Below are 27,377 nucleotides of genomic sequence, written 5' to 3' on the forward strand. Positions count from 1 at the left end.
GACAGAATTGTCACTAAAGAGTGGGGACAACCAAAGCGTCCCCTTGGGGTCCCTAAGGGAGCTGCTAGGCGATACCCCTATGAGGAGTCCCGTCTTAGGAAGTGGACAGTTCCACCGGTGGTGGACCCTCCGGTATCCAGATTAAATAAGGCAACCATGATTCTGGTTGAAGAGTCCCCGGCTTTTAAGGACCCTGCTGACAGGAAGGCGGAGGCTGTGGCCTGCAATTTGTACACCCTGGCTGGTTCGGCACCGAGGCCGGTATTAACCATTGCCCTGGTGTTGCACACTCTGACCGAGTGGGCTAAGCTTTTGCAACATGACCTTGAGGGGGAGTAGCTCCCCCCTGCCTTTGCTGAGCTGGCGGACTAGCTGGTCCAGGGGCTGAAGTTTATCTGTGATGCCTCTTTGGATATGACTCTTAGTGGCTCGGCTCTCTGTTTCGGCAGTGGTCCTTTGGCGTGTCTTTTGGCTGCGGACCAGACGTTAAAAAAGTTCTGAGTGATCTTTCCTTTCAAGGAGATAGCCTGTTTGGTGCTACCCTGGATGACATCATTAAAGGTCTCAGAAGGGGGAAGACTACCTTTCTTCCACAGGCTACTATGGGCAAGGACCCTTGTTGTAAACGTTGGTCCTCCTCTGCTCATAAGGAGTTCTGCATCATGGTTCTTGGCTTAATTGTAGCCTCTCTTAAGGCTAACATTAAGGCAGTTCTTTTAGCCCAGTCTCTCCCCAGACTGCTTTACTTCACATGCTCTGGCAGGTGGTGACAATGGATGCCAGCTTTACAGGCTGGGGTTGGAGTGTGCAACTCCCTTACTGTTCAAGTGACCTGGTCCATATAGGAGTCGAAGCATCAACATCTGAGAACTGACAGATTGCTCCTACAAAAATGGACCTCACTTCTGCAAGGTCACCCATGCAGAGTACAGTCTGACAGTGCCACAGCAGTGGTCTACATAAACCATTAGGTTGCAACTTAAATCAGGCTGCCATAGAAGAAACAATTAATTTTCTTCTGGGCAGACACCTGCATTGCAGAGTAGACAATTGGCAGATGGACTTCCTAAGTCGCTAACATCTATACCTGGAAGAGTAGTCTCTTTTGCCCTCCGAAATCGATGTAAAAGAGAGGTGGAGAAAACCAGATGTGGACATTCTGGCCTCAAGGCTCAACAAAAGAATGAACAAATTTGTAGGCAAGATCAGGGACCCTCTAGCATTTTGCAGTGGCTGTGCCGGTGATTCTTTAGGGTCAATTTTAAGCTAGTTTATTTCTTCTCTCGACTGCTGTGCAAGAAAGAGAAACATTTCCAGTGATTCGCATTGCACTAAAATTGGCCCAGGAGAACATTGTACACAGACATACTCTCTCTTCTGGTGGACGAGGATTCACTTTGTCCAAACAGACCAGACCTGCTGGCCCAGAGCCCTTTGTTCCAGCCCTCTTCTCAGTTAAAGGGTTCAACAGCATGGCTGCCTAAATGGTGTAAGGGCAGTCAGGGTCTACCTGAAAGCCACAGCCTTCATTAAAGACTGAGTCCCTCTTTGTTCTAACCTGTCAGCCCTTGAAGAGGGCATACTGATTCCCTTTCCACCATTGCTAGGTAAATCTGGCAACTTATTTCCAGGGCATACACCCTGAGGAACAGAATCTCTCTTCCCTATCAAAGCTCATTCATTCTCAGCGCTGTTGGCATCTCTTAGGCTTTTCAGCATCAAGCATCTGCCTTTCAGATTTGTAAGGCCACCACCCGGTCCTCTGTATACACCTTTTCGAAGTTCTAGCAGGTGGACTTTCAGGCCTCAGCTAATGCAAGGTTCAGCTGTAAGGTACTTCAGGCTGTCATCTGAGTGTTTTTTGTTTGGGTTGTTTAACCCTTGTTTGTTTGTGGGCCTATTGGCAGTTCTGCTTGCTGTTTGGCCTGCACTATATGATTTAGGATAATTGGAATTTTAACTTGCCTGTAAATTACTTATCTTGGAGTTTAGTACAGGATTCAGGCACCTCCCCTTTTGTTTGCTAAATAACTAGAAAATGTAGTGGGTGGGTTTAATATGGTGTATTCGGGTTGCAGCCCTTGCAATCCCTTGATGTTAGCTGAATATAATGGTCTAAATCTAGGTACACACAGATTGGTTCTTTTCTTTTTAAAACCAGTTCTTGCATCCACCCAGGCAAAATGGATGCAGAAACCCCCAAGCCCCCCAACTCCAGCTGGGACAATGTTTTTTGACAATGGGTATGTCCCGCTGTCAGATTAAAGCAATCAAAACAAAACCAGAGAAAATTACCATCTCAACTCGCCAACCATTTGCAAACACGTGTAAGCTGCAGAGCCGCTTCAGGACACCCCAGTATTGTCTGCAGCCCTAACTCTTGTTAACTTCTGAGAGTCTCCACAGTGGAAGCACATGCATTCAATGGATAGAGGGCAGGTGAGCCTGGAGGTAGCCCATCCTTTCTTAAAACCAAAGGGGCACACTGGACACCAAGCACATAGCACAATGGCTGCAAAGGTGTCCAGTCTGCCCCCTCACCAGTATCATTAACGTTGGTGACAAGCAAATGGCCACTGCCCAAACCTATAACTGGTGGGGCAGTGGCCATTTGTCTAACCGTATGCGGTAAAAACAGGTTTATGTCGCACACATTTTCAAACACTTGAATAAGCTGATTGGGGTGCTGTGAACTGGCTCTGCAGCTTGGGGAGTTGAGCTGGGAATTTTCTCTGGTTTTGTTTTGCATGCATTATCCTTCCATGTGCTCTTTGCTGTGAAGGCCAGTTAGAGGTGGTGGCAGTGGCCCCAGTGGGGTGGATGGGAATTACTCACAGATTGTAATTCATCTGGACCCTGCTGAACCAGCTGATTTTCGTTTCGTGTGCACTCCGCTTAGGAATATGTCATGTTCTCTACTTATAGTCCAAGATGAGGAAGTTACAGGGAAGCCAAAATTGCACATTTTATCATCTTATGTTTTCTGTTTATATCTATTTTTTTGTCACTTGCAGAACAGAGACTTGCCTTTATTTGATTTACTTGGGGTAGAAAATAAAATGACCAGTTATGAAGGTCAGCAGCTGCCTAAGAAGAAAATGACTAGAAAAATGATGCAGGAAATTTATAGTTCCCCTGATTTTGCCCCTCGACCCAACCGGGTGAAAATAAAACCAAGCAGGTAATTGAGTTTTATAATATCATTGATACTAGTATAATATCTTCATTTCATCTTTATGTTCAGTTGCTTACAATTTTATCCTTCCTTTCATTTCTTCATTGCTTTGAAATTTAAAGATTGTTTGAGCCGGTCCTCTATGGACAGAAACCTGAAGGACGCACAGTTGCTTTGCCAAGTACATCTGCAACACGTGTAGTGACAACTACTACAACTACAGTAACACAGCAGGGACTAATGAAAAGATCCTCAGTCACACCTGCTTTATCACAGGGGACCAAGGGTAAGAGCTGGTTTAGTTTATTACCTCATAATATCCTACCATCACACTATTTTATTATTTGGTATTATCATTTGTTACATACTGTGTAACTTATTGGCTTTCTAAAGTATTTTTAAGTGGTATAGTTATTTAATCTACCTGCACTTTTCAGTTACTAATCAACGTTTCTTCAAGGATATAATTTTTATGTAAAAAATTATTATTATATTTACAAATAACACCTGGAGTTAAATATGGCCCTTTTCACACTAAGCCGCTGAGATTTCCCCGCAGCTCAGGTGCAGCACCGTGTACCCCTGGATTTTTGCACAGGTTAGCCACACTTTGATATTGATTTTCATTAGTTCTGTGGGGTTTGGTTCCTTTTTCTGAAAGCTCATCAAACAAGACTTTTGGTGCGCTTTCAGAAAAACCCAAACCGCATGATCTAATGGAAAACTATGACAAAGCGTAGTTAACCTGCACAAAAACTGGGGGTACAGTGCACTGCACCCACTTTTTAGAGAAACCGCATTGTATTGGTGTAAAAGGGGGCTTGAACATCATATGGGTTGTAATAATTGAGCTTTTTAAACCAAGCATAACCGTTAACACTTGTTTCACTTTGTTACAAAGTGTCAAATGGAAGTTTTTCATGGTTTCATTTTTGCTGTTAAAAAGTAAACTGTCGATAGATATGTGGAAAAACTGTCCCCCTGAGATATAGAATATTGGTATAATAAAGGTTTTGCTTAATAAATTGCATACTATATGGACTTGTCAACAGAGTTTTATGTTTAATTGTACTGGTGTGATTTTTTGTTTCCTTCCACTTTCTTTTTCCATATACTTATGGCTAAGCATTTTATATGGGAAAATCCTTTCACAAGATCCTAGAAAATGTGAGTGTGTATCTGAGTTACCCCTTGTCTCCACCCACCTCCCAGTACCACCCCTGCAGAAAATACAGAAGCAGGTGTCATTTTGAGAAGTAATTTGTTTGGAATTTGTTAATGGTAGCAAGAAAAGCATTAAAATAGACCCCCCCCCCCCCAGAACATTAGATCTTCACCAGCAACAAAAGTTTCTCCCAGCAACAATCGACCCCCCCCCCCCCAGTAACCATAGACCTTCCAAGCAACATTAGATCCTCCCCAGCAGCGGTAGACCCCCGCCAGAAACAGCCAATTCCCCAGCAGCCTGCATCAATAGATAAATTCATGTGACAATCTCTGCACCAGAAGAAAACCTTACACCCCAACCCTTAGCAGCTAGAGAAATCAAACACTCCCTAGGGTCCTAAATTAATGTAAACCTAAATACACGCTACATCAATATAACCAGCCTATACCCCACATGTGATGCAATGAAGTGAAGAGATATATTGGAAAATAGCTAACCAATTAGTGTGATAAGTGATAAAAAGTCCTTGTGAAAACATTTATATTCCATGCCGTACTTCAAAATCACACAAAACTTCCACTTCCATGCTCCTTTACGTGAGTAAAAGGCTCACCAGGGGACCGTGATTTCTTATTCCTAAGTGAGCCATGCTACGTTATATTGAGGTAAGTATGGTAGTTGAAACATCCTTTTTTTTCAACAACTCATAATATGTCCTCACATATAGGATAAGCAATACCTTCAAGGCCTCTCCTCATAGTTGTGACATCACATAAAACAGTAAAGTCTCAACCCCTTTCCTTCATCCTAGGGAAGTTTTGATGATGAAACACATTGAGCAGAAGTGACACCATACGCTGACAACACCAAGAATTACCAGGATTCTTGAGAATTGGACTATATAGGACAAAAATGGAGTGCATAGACATATGGAATCAATATATTTTATTATTCATAGTAAAAAAAGTAAATCATACAACATAACATGTCTGCTTATTTATGGTTAAAAACAATTACACGTGTGCTTATAAGTAGAGTCGGCCATATATACTCGTACAGCTGTAAAAGTTAACCTGCTTTACAGATTACAATTCTGAATAAAAATCCTGTGTGTGTCAATGCGTTTTGGTAGAAGTAGCTTCCTCAGGACGCATGAAAGCAATACAGCAGTTATCTAAAAAGAAAAATTACTAAAACGAGTGACTGTATAAATATTTAGGGTACATGTGTACTTATTGTGTGGGACGTACCTCAATCACCAATGTGCAGAAAGCTTCCTATGGGAGGGAGCCAGAGTACAAGAACCTTTACCCGCCCAGGGAGTTTCTGCACAATGGTGCTTTGATGATGAAGTGCATCCCATACAAGAAGTACAAATGTATGCTAAATATTTATACAGTTACTTGTTTTAGTGGTGTTTTTTCTTTTTATATAACTGCTGTATTGTTTTCATGTGTCCTGAGGAAGCTACTTCTAGCGAAACGCGTTGACACTTTCTATTTAGAAATGTAATCTGTGAAGCATGTTCACATATACAGCTGTAGGAATACATACGACTGACTCTACTTAAAAGCACAAACAATGTATTTTTTTTTAACCCTAAATAAGCATACATGTTATAGGATTTTTTTTCCTTTTACTTTTTGTATAATAAAATGTAATGATTTTATATGTCTATGCACTCCATGTTTGGCCTGTATAGTCCAATACAGGCCAAACAATACCTGGGAAAGGGAAGGCAACAGGATGCAGTATGATAAGGAAACAAGCTGGCGGAGGCGGTATGATGCTTTGGGAAATGTTCTGATGGGAAACCCTGGGTCCTGCCTTTCATGTGGATGTTACTTTGACACATATCCCTTACCTAAAGATTGTTGGTGACCAAGTACACCTCTTCATGGAAACGGTGTTCCCTGATAGCTGTGGATTCTTTAAGCAGGAGATTGCTCCCTTTCACACTGCAAAAATAGTTCAAGAATGGTTTGAGGAACACAACAATGGGTTTGAGATGTTGACTTGGTCTGAGCATCTGTGGGATGCTATGGAAAAACAAGTCTGATCCATGGAGGTCCCACCACACAACGTACAGGACTTAAACGCCCTTCTACTGATGGCTTGGTCCCAGATTCCAATGCATACCTTCAGAGGTCTAGTGGCATCCATGTCTCAACAGGTCAGAGCTGTTTTGATGGCAAAAGGGGGACCTACTCAATATTCAAGGGGTTGTCATAAACTTACGGCTGATCAGTGGCGTGTGTGTGTGTATAAATATATATGTGTATGTATGTATATAGATAGTATCTCACAAAAGTGAGTACACTCCTCACATTTTTTGTAAATATTTTATTATATTTCTTCATGTGACAAATGACACTTTGCTACAATGTAAAGTAGTGCATGTACAGCTTGTATAAAAGTGTACATTTGCTGTCCCCTCAAAATAACGCAACACAAAGCCATTAATGTCTAAACCGCTGTAAAAAAAAAGTGAGTACACCCCTAAGTGAAAATGTCCAAATTGGGCCCAAAGTGTCTATTTTCTGTGGCCACCATTATTTTCCAGCACTGCCCTCTTGGTCATGGAGTTACCAGAGTTTCACAGGTTGCCACTGGAATCCTCTTCCACTCCTCCATGACGACATCACGGAGCTGGTGGATGTTAGAGACCTTGCGCTCCCCCACCTTCTGTTCGAGGATGCCCCACAGGTGCTTAATAGGGTTTAGGTCTGGAGACATGCTTGGCCAGTCCATCACCTTTACCCTCAGCTTCTTTAGCAAGGCAGTGGTCATCTTGGAGGTGTGCTTAGGGTAGTTATCTTGGAATACTGCTCTGCAGTCCAGTCTCTGAAGGTAGGGGATCATGCTCTGCTTCAGTATGTCACAGTACATGTTGGCATTCATGGTTCCCTCAATAAACTGTGACTCCCCATTGCCCACAGCACTCATGCAGACCCAGACCATGACACTCCCACCACCATGCTTGACTGTAGGCAAGACACACTTATCTTTGTACTCCTCACCTAGTTGCCACCACACACGCTTGACACCATCTGAACATAATAAGTTAATCTTGGTCTAATCAGACCACAGGACATGGTTCCAGTAATCCATGTCCCTTAGTCTGCTTGTCTTGAGCAAACTGTTTGCAGGCTTTCTTGTGCATCATCTTTAGAAGAGGCTTCCTTCTGATAAGACAGCCATGCAGACCAAGTTGATGCAGTGTGCGATGTATGGTGTGAGCATGAACAGGCTGACCCCCACCCCTTCAACCTTTGCAGCAATGCTGGCAGCACTCATGCATCTATTTCCCAAAGACAACCTCTGGATATGACGCTGAACTCGCTCAACTTCTCTGGTTGACCATGGCTAGGACTGTTCTGAGTGGAACCTGTCCTGTTAAACCGCTGTATGGTCTTGGCCACTGTGCTGCAGCTCTGTTTCAGGGTTTTGGCAAACGTATAGCCTAGGCCATCTTTATGTAAAGCAACAATTCTTTTTTTCAGATCCTTTGCCATGAGGTGCCATGTTGAACTTCCAGTGACCAGTATGTAAGAGTGAGAGCGATAACACCAAATTTAACACACCTGCTCCTCATTCACACCTTAGACCTTGTAACACTAACGAATCACATGACACCAGGGAGGGAAAATGGCTAAATGGGCCCAATTTGAAAAATTTCACGTAGGGGTGTACTCACTTTTGTTGGCAGCGGTTTAGACATTAATGGCTGTGTGTTGAGTTATTTTGATGGGGCATCAAATTTACACTGTTATTCAAGCTGTACATCTACTACTTAGGTAGTGTTGTCACATGAAACGATATAATAAAATATTTACAAAAATGTAAGGGATGTACTCGCTTTTGTGAGATACTGTGTGTGTGTGTGTGTGTGTGTGTGTGTGTGTGTGTATTTATAAATATATATATATATATAATATATCTATAGCAGGAACAATAAGTATTGAACATGTCACCATTTTTCTAGGTAAATATAAATTTTCACAATGTCTGTAACAATCCATACATACAAAGAAGCCAAAACAAATTTCAGTTCAGACGTTAAGTTATGTGTAATAAAATGGAATGAGACAGGGTAAAAGTATTGCACATATGAAAAAAGGGAGGTGCAAAAAAAGACATGGAAAGCCAAAACACCAGCAGAAATCTATCTGTACTTTGAAAGTAATCCTGCCCCTCGTCAGTGCAAAGTATTAGCTGGTTCAGTCTCTACTGATGGTCTATAAAATGGTCTCATTACCAAGGTAACACACGAAAAAACATATCATAATGGGTAATAGCAAAAAGCTCTCTCAAGACTTTCACAACCTTCTAGTTTCAAAACCTACTGATGGCATTTGTTTTAGAAGGATTTCTAAACTTCTGAATGTTCGAGTGAGCACTGTTGGGGCCATAATCCGGAAGTGGAAATAACATAATTTCACCATATCCCGGTCACGACCAGGTGCTCCTCACAAAATTTCTGACAGAGGAGTGAAAAGAATTATCAGCAGAGTTGTCCAAGGACCACTTGTGGAGAGCTTCAGAAAGACCTGAAATTAACAGGTACAATTGTTTCAAAGAAAACAAGTAAATGCACTCATCCGCCATGGCCTGTATGCACACTCACCACGCAAGATTCCATTGCTAAAGAAAAACCATGTTGAAGCTCATTTAAAGGTTGCTGTAAAACATTTAGACAAGTCTTTAAAATACAGGGAGAATATAGTCTGGTCAGATGAGACCATAATTGAACTCTTTGGATGCCATAATACACACCATGTTTGGAGGTCAAATGGCACTGCACATCACCCCAAAAACACCATACCAGCCGTAAAGTTTGGAAGTGGGAACATCATGGTGTGGGCTGTTTTTCAGCATACGGTACTGGAAAACTTCATATCATTGAAGGATAAATGGAAAAAAGTACCAAAACATTCTTGATAAAAATCTGCTGCCATTTACCAGGAGGATGATGATGAAACGAGGGCGGACTTTTTTTTTTGCAAGACGATCCCAAACACAAAGCCAAGGAAGCTCTCAATTGGTTTAAAAAAAAGAAAATAAAGCCGCTAGAATGGCTGAGCCAGTCACCTGACTGGAATCTAATAGAAAATCTATCTAAAGAACTAAAGATCAGTGTTCATAGAAGAGGCCCACAGAACCTTCTAGGTTTGAGAACTGTGTGGCAGAATGGGCCAAAATCACACCTGAGCAATGAGACTAGTTTCTCCATACAGGAGGCGTCTTGACATTGTCAATACCAACATAGGAATTTGTTTGAAGTAATAAATAAAATTTCAGTTAACATGTTCAATACTTTTTTCCCGTGTCATTCCATTTTATTACACACAACTTAATTTCTGAACTTGTTTTGGTGTCTTTGTATGTCTGGATTGCATGGACTGTTACAGACATGTGGTGAAGTTTTTATGTCAATAGCATCTTTAGAAATATATTTACCTAGAAAAATGGTGACATGTTAAATACTTATTTTATCTGCTGTTTGTATATATAATTGTTTTACTTGCTGTGTGTGTGTGTGTATATGTATGTATGTGTGTATATATAATTATTTTTATTGTATTATATCCTGGATACATTCTCCTACGTGAATAGGCTGTTGAAAATTGCAGTATACGTGTACTCATTTTAACCCCAGTAAAGGGGCTACAGACTTTGAAGAGCACCAAAGAGAGCCCCCCTAAACCTCCACTATGCAAATCTAGACTTCATTCAAGCTTGAGCCTGCCTGCTGCAGCTAATATTTGATCCAGAATTATGGGCAATAGTGAGGTGGAAGGGGTTTGCTAAGCTTGACATGGGCTGCTGAAGATGTGTATAAACCATCACTGTGAGGCTGCTGGGTGCTCTGCAAAGTACTGGAAACTGTATGCTGGACCCCTTTTGTATATTTTCAGATCAAAATTTCTTAGGTTTAAGTACATTTTCTATGATGGTGCCTATAAGTCATGGCACTTATAAATATCCGTATGTTGTATGCAGGATTTCCTTATCTAATTAGAAATGTCATTCTCAGTACCTATTACCCAGGGTCAAACCACACATGTCTCTGTGGGAGTTCCTAGGCCTCAGGCACCAGCAACCTTTGCAGCTGCCCCTTCAGTAAGGCAACTAAGTCAGGCTCAGACTTCTCAGCATGCTGTCCAGCAGAATGTTCTGTCTCCAAGGCTGGTGCTCAGTTCTCAGGCCAGGCTTCCAAGTAAGTTGTATCCCATGAAGCCTCCATAATTTAAATGGCTGTTCTAATAACAAATGCATGCAGAAACCTGCATACCTTGACAGAACCCCATAATCTTGTCTAGGTGTTATTCTTAATCTTGCAGCTAATTTACAGCTGCCCCACCTTCTGATGCAAATACAAATCAACATTATTTATTTTTATTTATTTGAAAATATTTAAATTATGAGCACAGCGTGCTTTCTTCAAATGCCCACCAACATTTTCCATTGTTTTTTTTGTAGGCTGTAGTACTAAGCATATGCAATAACTCTTAGGATGTCATTTATTTTTATTTTTTTTAAAGGGAAACTGTCACAACAGTAGCATGGCAGCTAGTATTGCTTTTTTGTTTTTGGAATTGGGAGCTCCTTGTACTGTTCTTCTCCTAGTGAGTCAAAGATCTGATATGAGTATGCAGCCAGTCCTTTTTCCACAGCTGCATGCTTTCAGGGTAAGGGGCTTGCTGAGTTTTGAAACAAAGGCGAAGGTAACACCGCTTTCTTTTCCTGAAATTGTGCCTTCAAAAATAACTTGGCAATGATTGCTCCAATATTTTTAACAGATTCCCTTTAAATTACCTTTTTTTGCATTCCTATTGTAATATTTTTCAAATTTTACTGTTAGTTGCGAGATAAATGACAAAAACATTCTTGTCAACTATTTGAATAGACATTTAAAATGTTCTGCCAAGCTATGTAAACTATAACATTTCTACTAAGGTACTTATAAAGGTGAATAGTATCTTAACTGTACATTTCTTTCAAACTTAACTGGGCCACTTTTGGTTTTAATTTTCTTTGACATAGTTACTGCTTAACTTGTTTTCTGATCTGAAATCTCTGTGCTGTTCCTGTTTGTTCTGGTCTTCACAGGTGGTGAAGTCGTAAAAATTGCTCAGTTGGCTACAGCTGGGGCAGGCCAGGGTCGAATCGCTCAGCCTGAAACTCCAGTCACCCTTCAGTTCCAAGGAAACAAGTTCACACTGTCTCAGAGCCAATTGCGTCAACTTACTGCTGGCCAGCCATTACAGCTACAAGGTAACATCCAGATTAGTCACACATGCAAAAGACATGGTTCTTGTTCTAGTATGTACGTCATAGGTGTGCGCAGCCTATTGCATTTAGGTGTGCACCCCAAAGTTTAAACACACTAAAGCATGGTAAATTGTGTTTACTGTGCTTCAGTTTGTGAAAGAACACAGTGAGTGTGTTCACTGTGTTCATTTAGAAAGGAAGGGGCTGGTAAATGACATACTGACTAGCCATTTTCCCTGCTCTCTGTCCTGAAACATCCCTGGCAGCAGCCAAAGGAAGAGAAGAGGAGAGAAGCCAGCTGCAATGGGGGGACAGGGACTAGGCAGCAGGGGGAGTAGGGACTGCACAGAGTGATTAGGGTTTGGCACATCCCCTGCGCATGTAGGTCTATGTTTGGCTAAAGGGTAGAATTCAGTTTGCTTTCCATGAGAAGTGGACCCCCGATTTAGAATCTGCTTTGTAGTTCAATGGAAGGGTCAACACTGTTACTCTAGTTTCAAGAAATGTAAAGTGTTACTAAACCCATGACCCTGCATTTACTATATCTGGTCTCCCACGGTACACAGAACATGGAAATGCAATTATTTTAGTAAAAATTAACTGCTAAATACCCTTTCTCATCAGCAGTATATAGCAGTCTTGTGACTTCGATCAGTGTCTGGTTAAAGCTTGTAGGAGGAGTTTTCATTCTACTCTGACTGTCCTGTGAGGCTGCATGTCCCCTGACCCTCTGCCTGGACAGTGCTGATTGGCCCTGTGCTGATCAAATGCACCCTCCCGAGAAAGAAATGCTCTATATGCAATACACACCAAACTGAGCAGTTGCAAAGTGACTCTAAAGGCTCTGTCTTATCAGGAGATGGATTGGGGAGAGTGGAAAAAGGGGAGGATCAGAGAAGACAGGATAAAACAGCCTTTTTACACAATGCAGAGGATTACCCCTTGGGTTCCACAGTGAGTATACCAAGCATGCTTTACTGCATGTACAGACTAATTTTAGTGTTGTGGGTTTAGTAAAACTTTAAGCAGGAATGATATGATTTTGGAAAACCTCATCTGTTAGGGTTCGTGCCAGTGAGCCAGGCTGATCACACAGCCACTGGCATGCACTGGGAGGCACAGTACCAATGCATCTTGTCTGTGTGGGCTGCACTAGAAATAGCTTCCAGTTTAACCCCAACACATCTTGTGTGAACAAGCCCTTTTCTTTTTCGTTCATTGACGGACACAGCTCCTGATCTTCATAACAATTGGGTTATACTGCCCCCTACAGGAGTAGGGCACTGGGCAGAAAAACAATCTGGCTATGCCTATGGACATTCCCAGGGGGTATACTCCCTCTCCTTGCTATAGGTACTCAATTTTTTTCTGCCTAGTCAGGAGTAAGGACTAGTTCCTTACTGGGATCTCTGGTCCTGGCAATTTTTTTTAGATAGACATTTTGTTTCCTGCTTTTTTCTGTGTGAACTACAATCAACTGCCAGACTGGGCGACGGGCTGGATAATTTAGATTCAATGGTCACCCCAGTGTGGCCAGTGAGCGCCCGCAGACCTCAGCTCCACGCTAGGTCGACCGCGACATATCCCCACTGGACGGGGGATGGCCTGCTAGTTAAACGCCTCGCAAGGTCGCATACGATCAGGTCTTGGCCTGAGTCGCAGCGTTCGTCTTGGCAGACAGCACCCCCATTTTGATGGCGAGTGGTACTGTCTGGAATGGTACCCGCCTGGCTCCTGGTATGGTGAGTAACTGCCCCCCCCCCTCTCCCCCTGGAGAGTATTGGGGTGGATGCGGGCCCCTCCTTTCAGATGATCGGATCCCTGGGTTCTCTTCCTTCCCGCCAGGCACCCCCCTTTCCAACTGTCCCCCATCCTACTCCCTCCCTCTTCCCCCTCCATTTATGCTGGGTCTGTGTGAGTGGTGTGGTCCACCTATTGGGGGGGGGGGGGGGCACTGTGCTGGCGATGGGGGCCAGGGGTGTGTGCCGCCGGCTACCGGGCGATCGACTGTTTGGGGGGTTGTACCTGGTGGGGGCTCCTGCCTGGGCCTGTCCTTGAGGCCTAGGGATCTCTCCTGGGTCTGCGTGGGGCTGCCATTTTGCTGTAGCTTGCGTGTTTCTCTGCATGGCAGCCATGTTTGTGTAGTCCCGTGACTATTTTGTTGTGGTTTGCCATTGAAAATAGCAGCGGCCATGACTCTTGGATCTTTTCTTTTCCTGATCGCCGCACGTGGAGTGCAGATTATCCTGGTGGCTGCAGGTGCCTGTTTCTGCTGGGTGGTGATTCTGGTGGGTTTCTCTCTGTCTCTCGCTTAGTGCTTGTGCCTGGCGACCAGGTGGTTCTGCTAGCACGGTGGGGGTTCTCCCTTTGCAGTGTGTTACACTTTTTGTGGGGTCCCTCTGGTGACTCATGGAGTCTTTGGAGCACATCTCTCTACCTGACCCCTCTCTCTGAGGCTGCGGGGCCCTCCGGGTCCCCACCATCCATCGATGCACTGACGGCAGTCCTGGAGTCCTTTGTGTCCCGGGTGGAGGTGGTTTTCAATTGACGGGCTAGCAAAAAGCACCCCCCGCCTTACCCTGCTTCATTGTCTCATCAGATCCTGCATCTGATTTGGCCGCGGACATGGGTCGCCCTGCTTGGTCTGCGACCATGCGCCCGGAATCCTCAGATAGTGAGGAGGATTCCTCCACATCTGCAGCCGAAAAGGCACTGGTGGAAGCACTGATTGTATCTGTGCGTGAGACCTTGAAGATGGAGAAGGCTGCTGCGACGGAGGCGTAGGTTCCCTTTGGTACTTGCAAGCGTGGACCCTCCTCAGCTCATAGGAAGTTTTTTCGTCTCTCAGGGTCTCAAGTCTTTCAGGGGAGAGGATCCAAACGAACCTGGTCTGGCAAGCTGAGAGCGGGCTCCTTCAGCATGAAGGTGTGCCCTCACCCGTATCGGAGATGGGGGGGATATCTTTGTTGGTTTCTTGACATGTGGACTTCCCTGGTACAAGACAAGTGAGGTCCACAAAGTTGTTCAGTACGGCTACAAGATAGTTTCACTCTTGTCCCCTGGCAACTTGCGCCTGTCCCCGGACTATTTTCAGGGTCTGGAAGAAGCTGTGTGGGCACGCAGCGTAACGCGTAGGACGCCAAACCGGAAGTGACGTAGCGACATTACAATTGTTATGCATTGGCAAAGACGAAGGAAAATGTGAGTCTGTTATTTTTAATCTATTTTAATAAAATCACCAAACGGTACCTCACTATTGTGGCCCCATTTATTTTGGAGATTCAAAGGCTCCACACACACCCCCTGGAATATCGTGTTAAAAGGGATAAGTGTGAGAATTAGTGACCGGATCCATCAACCATAGAAAAGGAGGAAACATTACATATGATACCATACAAAGCTGGTTATAAAGCCAATTGAGGTGAGCGCTTAGGACACCTAGTGGCCACTGCATGGAAGAGCACCTGCATGAATTTTGGGAAAGAAAAGGCGTCTGAATATACACCATTTTATTTATATATATAAGGACACTTTGGCACTTTTTCACTTTTGAATTATTTAATTATTGGAAACTTATAAGCACATAATTTATCACTGGTACTTTATTTTAACAAATTTTGATATATTTAAGGATTGTTTATAGCACATATTTACATCACTTGTAAGAAATATTTTATTTATTAATGAGATTTTTTTAAATTTTATGCACTGGAGAATATTTATATAATTTTATGCACTGGAGAATATCTATATAATTTTAGCACAAGGGATTTTATTATAAACATTTGAAAGCACTGAAAGTAAATTATTAAATGTAATTAGTATGAATAACATGCACTAAGCACCTTTTAAGCGCGGTACTCCCCCCTGTTATATATTTTCAGGGTCTGTTTGGGTTTGTACAAGACCTGTTGCTTCAAGGGGTGATTGTCCCAGTTCCGACTTCGGAACGTTTTCAGTGTTTTTACTCAAACCTATTTACAGTTCCCAGGAAGAAAGGCAAGGTGCGTCCATTCCTGGACCTTAAGGCATTGAACTGCTTTGTGTGGGTGCAGACGTTCAGGATCAAGTCCATTTGCACGGTGGTGGCATTCCTGCATCAGGGATTTTCTTTCCTCTATCGACATCAAGGATGCTTACCTTCACATTCCAATATGTGCCGGTCACCAGTGCTTCCTCCGCTTTGCCGTGGGAGAGGAGCATTATCAGTTTGTGGCATTACCCTTTAGTCTCGCCTCTGCTCCTTGGGTCTTCACAAAACTGTTAGCCTGGTTGCTAGCGTCGTTACGCCAACGGGAGATCGCGGTACTGGGCTACTTGGACGACCTCCTGTGAGCGGAGTCCCCTACTGCTCTGGTGGAAAACCTGAAAATCACCATACGAACTCTGAGTGAGTTCGGCTGGATTCTGAATTTTAAAAAGTCTACTCTGGTTCCGGCCACAAAGCTGGACTATCTGGGTCTGACTCTGGACTCGGCCTTAGCCAGAGTGCTCTTTCCTCTGGACAAACTCCAGAAATGGCAGGCTGCAGTTTGTCTCCTGCTGTGTCCAGCAAATAGTCATCCCTCTGGACTTGCATGGGGGTGCTGGGCCTGATGGTGTCTACCTTCGAGTGGGTTCTGTTTGCACAGTTCCATACGAGGTCCCTGCAAAGGGAGATTCTGGCCTGATGGGACAAGACTCTGCAGTCCCTGGTCAATCAGATCCGGCTGGGCCGGGGAACGAAGGAGTCCCTGATATAGTGGCTTAGTTCTCTGGCACCTTGGCTGGGAAAATCCTTCCTCCCCTTGTATTGGACAGTGGTCACCACGGATCTGCAAAAATTCTGCTCAGGGGATCTGGACAATGGAAGAGTCCAGACTTATCGATCAATGTCTTGAAAACTCCGAGCCATCAGACTATGCCTTGACCATTGGACGGATCGTCTTCAGGGATGTCCAGTGCACATTCAAAAGGGCAATGTCATGGCCGTGGCTTATGTCAATCACCAAGGGGGCACAAAAAATGTTCTGGTGGCTCAGGATGTAGCTGGCATTCTAAGGTGGGCAGAATGGTTTGTTCAAGCCCTCTTGGCAGTATACATTCCCGGGGTGGAAAACTGGCAGGTGGATTACCAAAGTCGGCAGGTGTTGGACCAAGGGGAGTGGTCCCTTCATCCAGAGGTGTCTCTGGTGGGGCATCTCCGAGGTGAATCTGTTGGCGTCTTGGCTCAACAGTAAGGGGCAGAGGATTGGGGCTCAGTCACGGGATCCTGTGGCAAACGCCTGAGACGCGCTGGTGGCCCCCGTGGGGTCAGTTTTATCTGATTTACGCCTTCCCTTCTCTCAAGCTTCTGCCAAGACTTCTACGCAGGATCGAGGCATACGTGATTTCAGTGATCTTAGTGGCTCCAGACTGGCCTTGCTGGGCTTTGTATGCCAATCTGGTGTGGTTGGTCATTAATGTTCCTTGGTAGCTTCCTCTCAGGTAGGATCTGCTGTCCCAAGGACCAATCTTCCATCCTGCTTTATAGTCGCTGGCATTGACGGCTTTGCTGTTGAACACCAGGTGCTGATAGATAGAGGTTTATCTGAGTCAGTGATTTCAATGCTGTTAAAAAGCTAGGAAATCTACTTCTAGGAAGATCTACCATCGTAGGTGGAAGACGGACATTGTGTGGTGTGTCTTTGGGATCATCCTTGCTCCTCTCGTAGGCTCAGATCTTGACCTTCCTTCAGCGGGGAGGGTTGAACAGAAATTGGTCTTGACTACCATCAAGGGCCAGGTGAATAATTTATTATAGGTGGGTGTGGCGCTGCTTGTGGTTAGTTAAGTGACTAAGTTAATAGATACAAATTCATGAATTTACTTCAAATGTGCAATCAAATCATGTGCTTATTCCATCCTGAAAAACTGTGCATCCAATTCAAACCGATAATGTATATGCAAAAAAATTAATATATACACATTAAACAAAATGATATAAAGTTGTGACAAGTGCTGTGTCAAATAAGGTGACAAACACGAATTGGCAATACCAATTGCAAAAATAAAGTCCTAAAACGTGTTGAAAAACGATGATAATCAAGTCTCGCAGGTTACTTACCTGCGATCGGTATAGTGTGGTCTTTGTGGTTGCCATGTATTTTTCCATCCTTGACGTCTTGGTTGGCCCCATCTCTGGTACGGTCTGGGTATTTCTTATCCTCCCCTGTTTCTTGGTGGCCTTGCCCTGTGTCCTCCTGGGTAAAAAAAATCCCTCCTATAGGAAATCCGCTATAGGAAGTGGTCAGGTTGGTGTCTTCATATCTAAGTGGTGAGTACCTGTTATAGGTACATGTCCTCTAGGTGCCCTTGGTGTTCGGGTACCATACTGATTATTTCTGGGACTATTGCCTCGTTTCCACTGAGCGGAACGGTTCGGTCGGTACAGTTTGGAAGGGTTAGAATGGGCCGGGCTATTCAGGTGAGTGTTTCCACTGCAAGTGGGACCGCCAGGGGCCATGCAGGGTTCACACCAAACGTGGTGTTTGTTTTGTGCTTTTGTTTGACGTGAGCATTGACGTTTTCCTGTCCACCAATCAGTGGAATTTATCGTGTTACGCCAGTAGCTCCGCCCTGATCGTACCGTACCATTTTTCCTATGGCCCTACATCTGAAGGAGGACCAGGAATGGTGCGGTTTGGTTCGGTTGTATGGGCCACTTTCATAATGGAAACACTCAAAATAGCGTACCGTACCGTACCGAACTGACCCGAACCGATCCCTCAGTGGAAACGAGGCATATGGTTCTGTTGTGGTACATGGCGTTGCACTGGGATTCTATCCTTCTATTCCCTCTGTGTGGATCTGGGGTTTCTAACCTCTGTCCATTGTTCTTCTTCCTCCCTATCTTCTGAGGATTCCCTTGATTCATTATTCATGTGGGCGTTGGTTGTCTCTTCTCCTCCATATTCTTTATCCTCCTGCTATTTATAAACTTCTTCATTTTTATAATCCAATACATCCCTACAGTACTGTTTTTGTTTTTTTATGTTGAATTTCTTTGTCATGCTTTTGTATAGCTTCTTGAAGACTTTTTTTATTTTTCATTGTACTCCCTAGAGTCTGCATAAGCTGCTAGCTGTTCTTTTATTTGTGATAAATAACAGACTCAACCTTTTTGAGCTTGTACTGTCTTAACAATCATCTGAAGAAGGTCATTTTCACTCTTATTAAAAAATGTGTACAACTCTTCCATGAGAGCCTTATTATTCAGACTGTCATTAGGGGACACATCCCATCTCAGTCTCCTAGGTGTAATTTTTTCAGAGATGTACATCTCTAATTTGGCAATATCCCACACACACTCAACCGCTTTTCCATATTATGTCTTAGTTGTTTAATTGAACTTTCCATATCTTGGTTAAATACCTCATCCAGGTTTACTAGCTTTTATACCGCAATATATATAAATCCGAAAGTGTAGCAATATGACGCAGCTTTCGATGACGTCAGTGTGACTAAATGCGTAGGATAGGGCTTTCCAGCACCATTGCATAATTTCCGGTTTTAAAGCCGCAGAACGGTCCCAGACTTCCTGCTTTTAAATGCGAACTGTTTCTATTCAAAATGTAAGTGCAAGATTAAGCGACTTTTAATAAAAGAAACATTTTAAACGAGGTTACACTATAGGATGTGCCCACTGTTATTATCTCTGCATGTGAGAGATCTGGAGGGCCAGACGAGTATACAGGAGGATAAATCTGGATGTGAAGCATGTGTACAGCCACATTTGTGCTGTGAACCCGAGTATACCCCACGGGGGGGAAAGGCTTGTGGTGAGTGAGGTTAACACGAGGGGAGAACGCGTGAAGACCACCAGCACACTGCGAAACTTGAATATTATTATCATAATTTTTAAACATATATGAAAAAGGGGAAATCCGCACTAAGGATAATGGTGTGGCTGCTGCCTACCTCCAAAATATACCCAAAGGGTTATATGTGATATAAAAAGCTCAGGGGGGAGGGGGTCGGAGGTGAATAGCGCTGCCTATATCAATTTGTCTTACAAGAACATGTTAACCAAAAACTCAATAAAAGTGTTGAATGCATAAAAAGTGCTGTAATTAAGTATATCGTCACATATCATAAAAATATATATATATATATATATATATATATATATATATATATATATAAACATAAATTAAATTTAGGTGCACAAGGTGCAGAAATGGATTGAAGTGCAATAAGTAGTGGCCAAATAGATATAAGAGAAGTGCCACAATGTGCAAATGGAGATAGAAAATAATATCCTAAATATTTAAGTTAAATATAATTCCATACAACATTGGGTAAATGATCATAGGTTGGATGGTGAAATAGTACAAGAAATTAAGTGAAAATAATAAAGTGGCTGGTGCAAAGTGACCAAGTATATATACCAGTATAAATACCTATACACAAAACATAAACAATCAATTCTAGTTGTGATAAATATAAACATGATAAAGATGGGTGTCAGACTATAATAAATAAAGTGACCAGGGTGATAAAATAATTAACAAAAGTCCATCAAGTGACTATTGATATAAAGTCCCAAAATAGGTGGCTCTTGAGGTTATCCAAGTCTGGCCGTGCAGGTGAGGAAACAATAGTGCTCCCCTCTCAATAATGCCCGCACTCACCGGAGCTAGGTACCCCTGCAGGGGTAAAGAGCGTGGTATGTAATCAGGGGTATGATCCCATCTAGTAAAGGGCACCGATCCCAGTGGCTCTGGTCATCCAGTTGGATCCTCACTCAGGGGTATGGAGTTATACTCCATACAATCTGGTCATCCGGTAGGATCCTCACACAGGGGTATATGGTACACTCATTGATCTATCATCGGGTAATGTAATACAGGGATATCTGGACCATGTGCAGGAAAGGGAGTCTCACATAGTGAAGTATTGCCAAATAGTTTCGTTTTATTTAAAACAGAAAGGTACTCGCATATAGAAGAAATAAACGAGCGCGGTTAAAAAATGACAGGAACCGCAACTTCCTAGTTAGCGGCGGACTTCCGGAACGCGATGCGTTTCACTCACCGGATGTGCGTTCCAACAGAAGCGGAAATTACGTGATTACGCTCAAAATTCTATTCAGAATGTAAGTGCAATACTAAGCGACCTTTTAATAAAAGAAACGTTTTAAACATTGTTACACTATAGGATATGCCCACTGTTATTATTTCTGCATGTGAGAGATCTGGAGGGGCAGACGAGTATACAGGAGGACAACTCTGGATGTGAAGCATGTGTACAGCCACATTTGTGCTTTCAACCCGAGTATACCCCACAGGGGAAAGGCTTGTGGTGAGTGAGGTTAACGGGGGGGGGGGGGGGGGGGGACGTGTGAAGACCACCAGCACACTGCGAGACTTGAATATTATTGTCATAATTTTTAAACATATGTTTTGGGACTTTATTTTTGCAATTGGTATTGCCAATTCATGTTTGTCACCCTATTTGACACAGCACTTGTCACAACTTCATACACTTTTTTTTTTTTTTATGTGTGTATATATATATATATATATATATATATATATATATATATATATATATATATATATATATATATATATTAATTTTTTTACATATACATTATCAGTTTGAAGTGGATGCACAGTTTTTCCAGATGGAATAAGCACGTTATTTTATTGCACAGTTGATGTAAATTCATGAATTTTTTAATTATTTATCTATTAACTGAGTCACTTGACTAACCACAAGCAGTGCCACACCCACCTATAATTATTCATATTTCTGACTCTGCCAGCAGTACCCTTAGTGTGGGTAACAGCTTAATATTTATTATAATAATCATTTTTTCACTACCTTATTAATGGTCCGCAGTGCGTAATATTTTTTCCTTATTTCAAGGGCCAGGTGTTGGCTTTGGCAGTCTTCTTCCAACTACCCTTGGCCACGCACTCCCTGATACGTACCTTTCTTCAGGGTGTCCGACATTTGGTTCCTCCAGTTCAGTTCCCGTTGCCGCCTTGGAACCCCAATTTGGGGTTTTTGGTCCTCTGAAAGCCTTCTTTTGAGAATCTTCAGGAGATTCCCCTGCTTATGCTGTCTCAGAAGGTGGCATTCACCTCCGCGCGCAGGGTGTCGGAATTGGCGGTGTTATCCTGTCGTTCACCTTACTTGGTGATTCACAGAAGTAAGGTGGTTCTTTTCCCCATCCGTCATTCCTCCCAAAGGTTGTCTCTGATTTTCATTTGAATGAAGACATTGTATTGCCCTCCCTGTGTCCCAGGCCAAAAAATCTGAAGGAAATTGCCTTGCATGCCTTGGATGTGGTCCAGGCAATTAGGGTGTACCTGGCAGCTACGGAGTCTTTTAGGAAATCAGACTCTCTATTTGTGCTCATGGATGGGCCTCGGAAAGGGTTGTCCGCTTCCTCTGCAACCATTTCCAGATGGTTAGACAGAAGGTGATTCAGGCCTATTCCATAAAGGGTCAGGTTCCTCCTTTCCCTGTCAAGGCGCACTCTACTCGGGCGCTCAGTGCCTCCTGGGCAGGTTTGCAAGGCGGCCACCTGGTCGTCGGTGCACACTTTCACAAGTTTCTTTAAAGTGGATGTGTTGGCATTTGTGGATGCTTCTTTTGGCCGCAATGTTTTGCGGGCTGCTATTTAGAGGACTTGATCCTCTTTGAGGGTGTATTGTTTTTTCAGGTGGGCCTCAGTTGTTTTGGTTGAGCTCCTATTGCTTGGTTAGCTACTGTTTAGCTTAGGTAATTTTTTTGCTGTTCCCACCCCTCATGTTTAAAACTGCTTTGAGACGTCCCAATGGTTATGAAGATCAGGAGCTGTGTCCGTCAATGAATGAATTAGAAAATGGGATTGTTGACTTACCTTAAAATCCATTTCTCTGACGTTTCATTTTGTTCGTCCATTTCATTGACAGACACAGCACCCACCCCTCTGTTGAGTTGTAATTCTTCTGACACTGCTTGTAACAAAACTGAGTACCTATAGCAGATAGAGGGAGTATAACTCCTGGGGCTGCCCATAGGCGTAGCCAGATTATTTTTCTGCCTAGTGTCCTTCTCCTGTAGGGGCCAGTATAACCCAATGGTTATGAGGATCAGGAGCTGTGTCCATCAATGAACATCAGAGAAATGGATTTTACGGTAAGTCAAAAATCCCATTATTCTTGCTTAGCACCTTTTTTAATGCTGAGTGATTGATGTGGGACCTCTTTAAAAAGGGTATCTATCAGAGAATAAAATAACTGCATAAAAAAACTTTTATAGAAGCTGGCATTTTTTGACTCTTTCTTGTGCATTGATGTCCCATGCATTAAGGTTAACAGGCACTGTGAGCTTTATGTATGTTTTTTTCTAGGTAACGTTCTGCAGATTGTTTCTGCTCCGGGCCAGTACCTGCGTACTCAGGGGTCTGTTGTTCTTCCATCCGTGCCACAGAGTGCAGCTGCTAATGCCATAAGAAACCAAGCCCAAATGGGAGCTCCTCCACCTACTAATGTGCCATCAGCTGGTGAGGTGGTTGTGGTAGATGTTGTATGTTTTGATGTGCATAAGAATTATTGTCCTGTCTGTCTGTCTGTCCTATTCTAGGATTTGTGTGGAATAGCTCATGAGATTTCTATTCCACTTTTTTGTATTGGATCTCCTGTGGGCCCTACTGCTAATTCTTTATCTCATTGAAAATATATCTCCTCAGGAAGCAGGGGAGTAATCTAAGTGGCAGGGATATATACAGTGATGAAAAGACACCAGATCTAGCCTTCCCTGTCTCAACAAAAACATTTTATCATAATCCTAGAGTACAGAATAGTCATCAAGTTTTGGGTTATAAGCTGCTATCTTAAAGCGGTAGTACAGTAAACCCCCCTCCATTGCTGGGGTTGCGTTCCGGACCCAGCCGCGAAAAGTGAAAATCCGCAAAATGGAAAAACCCTATTAAAATGCATTGTAGGCATGTTTTTTTTACTGTCACTGTAAGTGTAAAAGCATTTTAAGGTCTTTAAACACACTTTTAAAACAATAGAAACTCATTTAAACACATAAAAGATACTGAGAGACATAGCAAGAGCTATGGAAAACACAAAAATATTTCATTTTTAATGATTTATATAGTAAAATAACATTACAAAAAAACCCGCAATATTCCGGGACCGCAAAAACTGAACCGCGATGGAGCGGGGGTTTACTGTATAACGATTTTTTTTTTTTACTTTTACCTACAGGTAAGCCTATAATAAGGCTTACCTGTAGGTACAATTAATATCTCCTAAACCTGCACGGTTTAGGAGATATTTGCACTGCATGCAGCCGCTGACGCTAGCGGCGCATGCGCTCTGAAGGTCTGGCGGACTTCAGTTTTTGCTAGTGTTCTGTAGGTGATGGACCTCTTTTCCCTTATGGAGAAGTTTCTATGCCTAAAGTGGAATGCCAGCTTAAACACAAATAGCCATAGAAATATTCCCTTCTTCCTCCTTACACATATGCTGACAAAACTGTGTAAAAGAGATGCATATACTTACCATTTTTCAGCCTGCTCTGGTCCTGTTATGTGATCCCCTATGTCAGTCATTGGCAGCCACAGGGGAGGGGAGAGAGCGCTTGACAATGACTGGTAAAGCCAGGAATGGTGACATCACCCATAGGTTCCTATGATCCACCTGTTGCCGGCGCTCCCTCCTCTCCCCTGCAGCCACTTCTAGCAGATCACATGACAGGAGCGGGCTTGAAATGGATAATTATACAGTGTGCATCCTTTTTACACAGGTTAATCGGCATAGGTGTTAGTATGGGAAGGGGACATTTTAAGGCTAGTTAGGTTTAAGCTGTAATTCTACTTCTAACCGTTCTTATTTACTTTGAATACTTCAATCTTCACTTCTTTCTGTTAGACTGCATCTGTCATAAAGGTTATTTCCATTCCAAAATAATTTTGTCATCCTTCTAGCTCTTGAACTATCTCTAGAATATAAAGCAGAACTAAAGTTTTGCTGTAAAAAAAATAGCGAGCAGGCAGGGTTTTATTGCAGAAGAGACATGCAATGTCTCTTCAGCAGTAAAATGCCCCTACCTGCCTTCTTGCGGTCTTCTTCGGGGCCATAAACTGAGCTGCACATGCACAGCTCAGTTGACAGCGGCATACTTGGTTGATTGGCTTCCTGCCCATGCGCAGGAGTGATAACTTTCTGGACTGACCAATGAAAACACCCAAAGATCGGTACTCAGAAAAATATGCTGGCGATAGACCATTGGACAGGTGAGTATTAATACCTTTAGTTCATTTTAACGCTGAGTCATTCCCTTGTTAATATTTTCTTTTAGTCATTTTAAATAGCAGTAATATTTGTTTTATTTTTACAGCTCATATAACTGCCAAAAGCATGCAGCCTGCAGTAGATCCAGCTACAAAATCTGCTCCAGCTTCACATTCCCAGGTATGTGTGTATGTAAGATATGACAGTGTATCACTCTTAACAGGTAGCGCTGTGATAAAAACAAAAATTATATTCATTTGAACTGTTGTGATATTAAAGTCCTCCTTATTCAAAATTTCCACTTCCTAACACCGCCTCACATGCAATAGGTGATCCCCTCTCCCCAAGGATGATAACTCACCAGCTACAAATGCCTTCCACTCTCATGGTTGGCAAACCAGCTATAGTCTTTATTTCTTTCTTTGTTTATATTTATGGTGGCAGCAGTGAAAATTTGGTTTGTGTCTTCAAAATATACAGTGAATAGATATACAGTGAATAAATGTTAGAATCAAATCCTGTGAGATCGAGTGTGAAAATCCAAACACAAATGTATGTTTATATAAGGATACAATTACCTCCTGTGGAATTAAGTATAAAAATACAAACAATTCTAAATATTCATATACAGTGGGTACGGAAAGTATTCAGACCCCCTTAAATTTTTCACTCTTTGTTATATTGCAGCCATTTGCTAAAATCATTTAGGTTCATCCTTCTTCATCATGAATGTACACACAGCACCCCATACTGACAGAAAAACACAGAATTGTTGACATTGTTGCAGATTTATTAAAAAAGAAAAACTGAAATATCACATGGTCCTAAGTATTCAGACCCTTTGCTCAGTATTTAGTAGAAGCCCCCTTTTGATCTAATACAGCCAGGAGTCTTTTTGGGAAAGATGCAACAAGTCTTTCACACCTGGATTTGGGGATCCTCTGCCATTCCTCCTTGCAGATCCTCTCCAGTTCTGTCAGGTTGGATGGTAAACGTTGGTGGACAGCCATTTTTAGGTCTCTCCAGAGATGCTCAATTGGGTTTAAGTCAGGGATCTGGCTGGGCCATTCAAGAACAGTCACGGAGTTGTTGTGAAGCCACTCCTTCGTTATTTTAGCTGTGTGCTTAGGGTCATTGTCTTGTTGGAAGGTAAACCTTCGGCCCAGTCTGAGGTCCAGAGCACTCTGGAGAAGGTTTTTGTCCAGGATATCCCTGTACTTGGCCGCATTCATCTTTCCCTCGATTGCAACCAGTCGTCCTGTCCCTGCAGCTGAAAAACACCCCCACAGCATGATGCTGCCACCACCATGCTTCACTGTTGGGACTGTATTGGACAGGTGATGAGCAGTGCCTGGTTTTCTCCACACATACCGCTTAGAATTAAGGCCAAAAAGTTCTATTTTGGTCTCATCAGACCAGAGAATCTTATTTCTCACCATCTTGGAGTCCTTCAGGTGTTTTTTTAGCAAACTCCATGCGGGCTTTCATGTGTCTTACACTGAGGAGAGGCTTCCGTCGGGCCACTCTGCCATAAAGCCCCGACTGGTGGAGGGCTGCAGTGATGGTTGACTTTCTACAACTTTCTCCCATCTCCTGACTGCATCTCTGGAGCTCAGCCACAGTGATCTTTGGGTTCTTCTTTACCTCTCTCACCAAGGCTCTTCTCCCCCGATAGCTCAGTTTGGCTGGACGGCCAGCTCTAGGAAGGGTTCTGGTCGTCCCAAACGTCTTCCATTTGAGGATTATGGAGGCCACTGCGCTCTTAGGAACCTTAAGTGCAGCAAAAATCTTTTTGTAACCTTGGCCAGATCTGTGCCTTGCCACACAATTCTGTCTCTGAGCTCTTCAGGCAGTTCCTTTGACCTCATGATTCTCATTTGCTCTGACATGCATTGTGATCTGGAAGGTCTTGTATAGACAGGTGTGTGGCTTTCCTAATCAAGTCCAATCAGTATAATCAAACACAGCTGGACTCAAATGAAGGTGTAGAACCATCTCAAGGATGATCAGAAGAAATGGAAAGCACCTGAGTTAAATATATGAGTGTCACAGCAAAGGGTCTGAATACTTAGGACCATGTGATATTTCAGTTTTTCTTTTTTAATAAATCTGCAACAATGTCAACAATTCTGTGTTTTTCTGTCAGTATGGGGTGCTGTGTGTACATTCATGAGGAAGAAGAATGAACCTAAATGATTTTAGCAAATGGCTGCAATATAACAAAGAGTGAAAAATGTAAGGGGGTCTGAATACTTTCCGTACCCACTGTATATCCAATACATAGGTGCAGATAAAACGTGGTGCACTAAAGTGATAAAACTTTGGTAGTGCATAAATATTCAAACAGAAACAAGTTCCTTCTTGTAAAAAGTCCATCGTTGTGAATGGTGTGCAAAACACATAGGTGAACACTCAAAAATGTGGTCAGTGAGCAGATGTGTATATAAAACTCCAGCACCGGGTGGTAAAATATAAATGGAATCACTCCTCTGGGTGTACT

At 42.9% G+C, this 27,377-nt stretch overlaps 1 protein-coding gene across 1 annotated transcript in view; it reads left to right on the plus strand.

The window, feature by feature from the left end:
* The window catches only part of LOC309562146 (E1A-binding protein p400-like), a 305,609-nt gene that overhangs the window by 118,206 nt on the left and 160,026 nt on the right, over positions 1–27,377 (plus strand). Inside the window, exons 19-24 of the mRNA XM_082266271.1 lie at positions 3,015–3,181; positions 3,298–3,461; positions 10,381–10,563; positions 11,457–11,621; positions 22,984–23,136; positions 24,984–25,057. Of these exons, the coding sequence (XP_082122397.1) occupies positions 3,015–3,181; positions 3,298–3,461; positions 10,381–10,563; positions 11,457–11,621; positions 22,984–23,136; positions 24,984–25,057 (906 nt within the window). The remainder of the gene's footprint in view (positions 1–3,014; positions 3,182–3,297; positions 3,462–10,380; positions 10,564–11,456; positions 11,622–22,983; positions 23,137–24,983; positions 25,058–27,377) is intronic.

Source organism: Pelophylax lessonae (assembly GCF_965119305.1).
Source record: "Pelophylax lessonae genome assembly, chromosome: 1".
Taxonomy (NCBI): Eukaryota; Metazoa; Chordata; class Amphibia; order Anura; family Ranidae; genus Pelophylax; species Pelophylax lessonae.